The sequence below is a fragment of the Mirounga angustirostris genome, unplaced genomic scaffold (assembly GCF_029215605.1).
Source record: "Mirounga angustirostris isolate CCGP_5_RB_7025 unplaced genomic scaffold, mMirAng1.0.hap1 SCAF_7, whole genome shotgun sequence".
Classification (NCBI taxonomy): Eukaryota; Metazoa; Chordata; class Mammalia; order Carnivora; family Phocidae; genus Mirounga; species Mirounga angustirostris.
In genome coordinates this window covers 34,678,430-34,684,429 of record NW_026991715.1, presented here as the reverse complement: position 1 = coordinate 34,684,429, position 6,000 = coordinate 34,678,430, and the positions used below count along the sequence as shown (strand labels likewise).

The window sequence follows — 6,000 nt, the reverse complement described above, 5'->3', positions numbered from 1 at the left end:
TTGAGGAACCTCATCCTTTCAAATCAGGTGAATTGTAATTCTTCAAAAGAGTGAATCCTGCACTCTCTTTAAGACCCACATCAAGCAGCCTGGTGCTTAAGAGAGATAAACTTGGTTTGTTCCTGATTAGCTGTAGGACACTAGGCAAGTTTGTGGATCTTTGGTGTTTTGCCCATCTGCCAAAAGAAGTTGTTCGAGTTGACTCCAATTTCTCTCACAAGCTGTTGCACTTAGGCTCATGTGGAATTTATATGCCAAGTGATTTCTAAGCCCTTTGGTCTCTGGCTTTCAGATCACTGATCATTGTTATGGAACAGCTGTAAACAGACTGGTCCCTTGACGACTTAGAGACCTGATTATTATTCATGATAGAAGTAGGTAAAATGTTATGAAACTGACTTGACTATTTTTCCTTCAGAAGTGAGCAAAAATGTGGAGTAAAAATATTTTTATTGCAAAGTTTAAGTTGACTTGTAATCCATCACTCACATTTTAATCAGTAGGAAAAGTGTCTTGAGTGTATAGCTAAATTTCTGAAAAAAGATGAGATGGGGCACCTGGGTGGCTCAGTCGGTTGAGCGTCTGACTCTTGATTTAGGCTCAGGTCATGATCTCAGGGTTGTGAGATCAAGTCTCACGTTGGGCTCACTCTGGGCGTAGAGCCTGCTTAAGATTCTCTCTCATTCTCTCTGCCCCTCCCCCCCACCCTACTTCACCCCACACCCCACCTCTCGCATGCACACATGCTCTCTCTCTCTAAAATAAATAAATGAATCTTAAAAAAAAGAAGGGTGAACAGGTGGAAGAAATCGATTATTAAGAATAGCAACTCTTTATTGAGCACTGTGGTGTGCCAGACATTGTGCTAATACTTTTTGAGATTCTTTTGCTCTATCTGCCCCACAAATCTGTAAGGTCCATACTATAATTATTCCCATTTGATAGATGATTAAACTGAGGCTGAACTACTGAGAGACACAATGGTTTGCCCAAGGGTCCCCAGCTAGTGAATGACAGAGCAATACTGGTTTCTTTCTTTCTTTCTTTTCTTTCTTTTTTTTCTTTCTCTCTCTCTTTCCCTCCTTTTCCAGGTTTTTTTTTTTTCAAGTTTTTATTTAAATTCCAGTTAGTTAATATATAGTGTAATATTAGTTTTTCTCTCTATAAGCAGAGTCACCATACATCCCTGTTTGCCCAGGATAGTCCCAGCTTACATCTTGTATCCTGATTATTATTTCCATCTCAAAAATGGATTCAACAACAAATTATATGGTCACTCTATCTCAGGGTTTTCCCATCCTGGTACTATTGACATCTGGGGCTGGAAAACTCTTTGTTGTGGCTGGCTGTCTTGTGTATTATAGGGTGTTTAGCAGCATCCTTGGCCTCTACCCATTAGATGCCAGTAGCACGCCCATCCAAGTAACAAAACCCCAAAAATGTCCCCAGATGTTGCCAAATGTCCCCTGCGGAGCAAAACTGCTCCCAGGCGAGAACAACTGCTCATAAAATGTAACTACAGAAGGAAAATATAATCGATTTGTTGCGGAACATAGGCTGTGAACTGAACCTACCTCATACAGTGGCTAGCACATGGCCTGTACTCAATAAAAGTTTAATTCCTGAGGGCATTATTTGCCCAATTGTAGAGAGGAGAGAAGGCTAAGCAAGTAATGAATTAAGATGAGCGGAGGGCTCTAGTGATAAAAATTGGTTTGTTGCAATTCTTAATAGAGAAGGCTGAAACCGGGTGTTGGGAAGGGACCCAGAAGCTTCCTGGTTGCCCATTCTGGTCACATGGTGGAGTCTGAGTCTTGATTCCACTGGGTGTTTGGCCTTTAGGGCTGAACACAAAAGCCCGGGAGGTAGCCAGAGAGTGATACCGTGGAAGTCTCATACTGCAGACTTCCTTCAGTGACAACAGCTAATGATAATCAGCGTTCTATTTTTCTCCTACTCTTATACTTAGAAATGACCACCATCTCTTTCATACCACCATTTTCCATTTATTAGCAATAACAGAATAAATACCAATAGCACCAATTAAAAATGAATCCACATGACGTGTTTTATCCTTACAGCTGTAATAACTAGTAACTAACATGGACTGGAAAGCACTTTGCAAATGTAAAAAGTGCTGTACAGATACATTATAATTATCATCATTAATAAATTAGCCCGATTCTCCTAGTATTCAAAAGGCACGTAAGGTCAGATACATGGGTTCAATGGGGCAAAATGATCACAACCTACAATGTAGCAATGGTTCACATGTGTTGGCAACAAGTTTTACCCCATGCAATCCTGCAGAGCTGAAGTTACACACCCTTCAAAATATGGGAGAATGAAGCTAAAAGTAGACAAAACAGGCTTTTTTGGGAGATTTAATGTTTTTGTTTTAATAACAGACTCCTAACTCTTTTCTGATAACTTGGAAAAGATAAACTTCTAAATTGTACATTTTAACAAAATTAAAATTTCTTATCTAAGGTGACAGTAAATTTTGTTCTTCTATATGAGCTGATATTCCAGATGGCATTAGAATTTCAAAGCATTCTGCGACTTCAGCGAGGTCAGATTGGTAAATTTTGTGCTTGCGTACCCTTAGGGAATAACTACGGTATTCATTCCAGAATTGTTACTAGAAAAAAACAGCTTTATCCATTCCCTTGCCAGCAGGAGTCTTGGCAAGGGACAGCTCTTGGCTGACCATAAATAAAATTCCTTGAATCACCAGTGTCTTGATTTAAGAAAGAAATTTTACTGTGTCTTTCATACACAAAAGCTGATTAAACAATGGTTAAAAAAACACTACTCCACTTTTTCACAGGTGTACAAAAGGAAATATAATGGAATTACATTCAACAATAAAGCTTAAAGTTCACTCTAGGTAATAGTTGCATTAACATTCACATACACAAGCACAGAGTAAGTATATTTCAGGAGTCTTATAATAGCATACAGCATACATATGGGAGATTGATTTCAGGTAACATCATAGGTGTTAGCAAGATTAGCAATTCAGAGTGTTCTAAAAAAGGCAAACTAAGCCAAAGAAAAGGTGTGGGCTAGCACACCAAGACAAACCACAGAATTCGAGGGTTAAAAAGTCGGCTCACTGTGTGTATGAGAAAACAATGATTTTTCTTCAATTTTGGGGTATTGATATAGTTGGCTAGAGAAGGTTGTGTATTCAAAGTGCACAGAATTGTTTCTTAGAAAAGAGAGAGAGAGAGAGAGAGAGAGATCCTTTTATTTAGTAATTAATACATGCAAGAGGCAGCCCCAGAGTGACCTGAAAGAGTAAAGCTGTGATTGGCAGGTGTCCAGTATAATACAGATGTTTCAGGCAATTCTCTTAAAGCACTTCTGTAGCAGCAACGTCATTTAAATGGCTGTAGACTGGATTCTCTTTTGAGGAGAGTTGAGGGGAACTGTAGTCATCATATTTCTCTTTAAAGATTTATAGTTATAGATTTTTCTCTTTTTTAAATAAATCTATCAAACAACAAACAGCATAAAGTGAGGTGCTGGGGTTTTCTTTCACGTTTGCTTTTGCATATGTGTTGGAAAAGGATCTGGCCTTTTCATAAACATTGTGTGCAAAAGAATTTGTAGTAAAGTGAGCACAAGGACATCCACAGCAAACACCTCAGATCTGCTTCGGTCACCCTGGTCGGCCCCATTCATCATTGAACTGTTGGCTTGGTGTAATGCGGGTTTTAGGGACCATGACACCACAGCCGACAGATTCGAGGCCTCCTAGAGCCTCGTCAGTGGGGGAAGGTGGCCACTGCCTCTTGAGTTGTAAGATTTAGACAGCCTGGTCCCTTTTCGTTTCGCGATCCCCCCTGGATTGGCAACCCCCGCTGTTCCTTTGCCTTTCTTCCCAGCAGCCCTCCTCGTGCCAACTAAGTCTCATCTGGCCCCTCCCAGCCGATGTCCGGCGCTCACGCACCACCCGTGACCACACAAAGCCAGTGGCCACCGACACCCAAGCTGCTCAATCTCAAAGCCTGTGAGCCTGCCCTGCAAGTGTCATCAAGACAGCATCCCCGGAACACAGGGCAGAGAGTCCAACCTCTCACTGGCGGGACTGGGAAGCCTCTCCTTTTCGGCGGAGGAGAAAGGAAACTTGGGTCTGCTTTTTAGGTTCTGAAAACAAGCCAGAATGGAGAGAAAGAGTTAACACCAGACTTAGTAAAGCTTTTAAGACAAAACCTGTTCAATGTGATCTACACAGACGCAGGGCACTTTCTGCAGATTTCTGAGGTCTATAGGAGAGGGCTCATGGAGACAGGAGAAGGGAGTGGGCAGTTGCTACATGGGAGAGATTTGCCATTATTACAAAAACTGGCTAAGTGGCTTGTTTCCGTGAGGTGACCTCACTGGTCACTGTTGTCAGTCGTGCTGTTCCCTTTCTCTTTTTTTTCCTGGGTCTTGTTACCCTTCTTCTTTTTCTTCTTTTTCTTGGTCTCCTCCTTTTTGCCGAAGGTTATGAAGTCACTTTTGTCAATTTGGCTGTTAGTAGGCTCCTGCCGGATGGAGATGATTGCAGGAGATCCTGGGATAATGAATTTGTCTGGCAACTCACCGGGACCAGATTGTTTGGGGTTGCCTGGTCCGTATTTAAAGGTCCAGCTGTTGCTGTTGACACCAGCGCCGACTGGAGGGGACACCTCTCCGGCCTCCGGTTCTGAAAGACAGAGCATTGCAAGTCAGCAAGAGTCAACACACGCCTTCCAGGCCCTGCGAGTGGGCGGGAGACAGGGGAAGCTGCGCAGGCGAGCCTGGCGCCCTGAGAGAGCAGGGGTTTTTTCTTCAAGCCTGAGGGCAAGGTCAGGGTTTGGAAACGATCAGGAGGGCAGATTTCCTCACCAGAGGGTCTGGAAATCTAATTTTCTAGTGACACACTTTTGGTTCCTTGGGAAGAATTTCCTAAAGAATGCGGTTGTGATTATTTGGCCTGAGAATAAGATGGGAAATGTACTAGATCAAAGCAGAATAGGCAATGAAAGAAGTAGGAATCAATTTAACCAAGGAGGTGAAAGACCTGTACTATGAACTCGAAAATATTTATGGAAGAAATGACACAAATAAATGGGAAGATATTCTCAGCTCATGGACTGGAAGAATTGATATGGTTATAGAGTCAATGTAATCCTTATCAAAATTCCAGTGGCATTTTTCACAGAAATAGAACAAACATCTCAAAATTTGTATAGAACCACAAAGGACCCTAACTAGCCAAAGTAATCATGAGAAAAAAGAACAAGCCTGGAGGCATGCTTCCTGATTTCAAGCTATATTACAAAACTATAGTCATCAAACAGTATAGTATTGGCATAAAAAAAGACACTTAGATCAATGGAACAGAATAGAGAACCCAGAAGTAAACCAACACATATATGGTCAATCAATTTACAACAAAGGAGGCAAGAATATACACTGGGGAGAGGGCAGTTTCTTCAGTAAGTGGTGTTGGGAAAACTGGACAGCTACCTGCAAAAGAATGAAACTGGACCCCTGTCTTATGCCACACGCACAAATAAACTCAAAATGGATTAAAGACTCGAATGTAAGACCTGAAAGCATAAAATTCCTAAAAGAAAACATAGGCAATAAGCTCCATGACATGAGTCTTTTTTAATCTGACACTAAAAGCAAAAGCGAAAAAAGCAAAAAGAAGCTATACTACATCTAAAAAGCTGCTGTCCAACAAATTAAACCATCAACAAAATGAAAAGGCAACCTACTGTAGGGGAGAAAATATTTATAAATTGTGTATCTGTTAAGTAGTTAATATCCAAAATATATGAAGAACTCTTACAACTCCACAGCAAAAATGCCTACAATCTGATTAAAAAATAGGCAGAAGATTTGAATAGACTTTTTTCCAAAGAAGACATACACTTGGCCAACAGGTACATGGAATGGTCGTTTTCCACTTGTCAGTACGGCAGTCATCAAAAAGACAAGTGTTGGTGAGGACATGGAGAA

General features: G+C 41.1%; 1 protein-coding gene across 5 annotated transcripts in view; it reads right to left on the bottom strand.

Annotated features, from left to right (window-relative positions):
• Positions 1–2,836: 2,836 nt before the first annotated feature.
• The window catches only part of LOC123857300 (protocadherin alpha-C2), a 104,301-nt gene continuing 101,137 nt past the window's right edge, over positions 2,837–6,000 (bottom strand). For 2 of the 5 annotated variants that reach the window (XM_064596004.1, XM_045894014.3), the window contains exon 4: positions 2,837–4,696. In XM_064596004.1, the coding sequence (XP_064452074.1) occupies positions 4,386–4,696 (311 nt within the window). In that variant the 3' untranslated portion in view covers positions 2,837–4,385. The remainder of the gene's footprint in view (positions 4,697–6,000) is intronic. The other 3 variants (XM_045894019.3, XR_010413030.1, XR_010413029.1) reach the window with 3 other exon arrangements.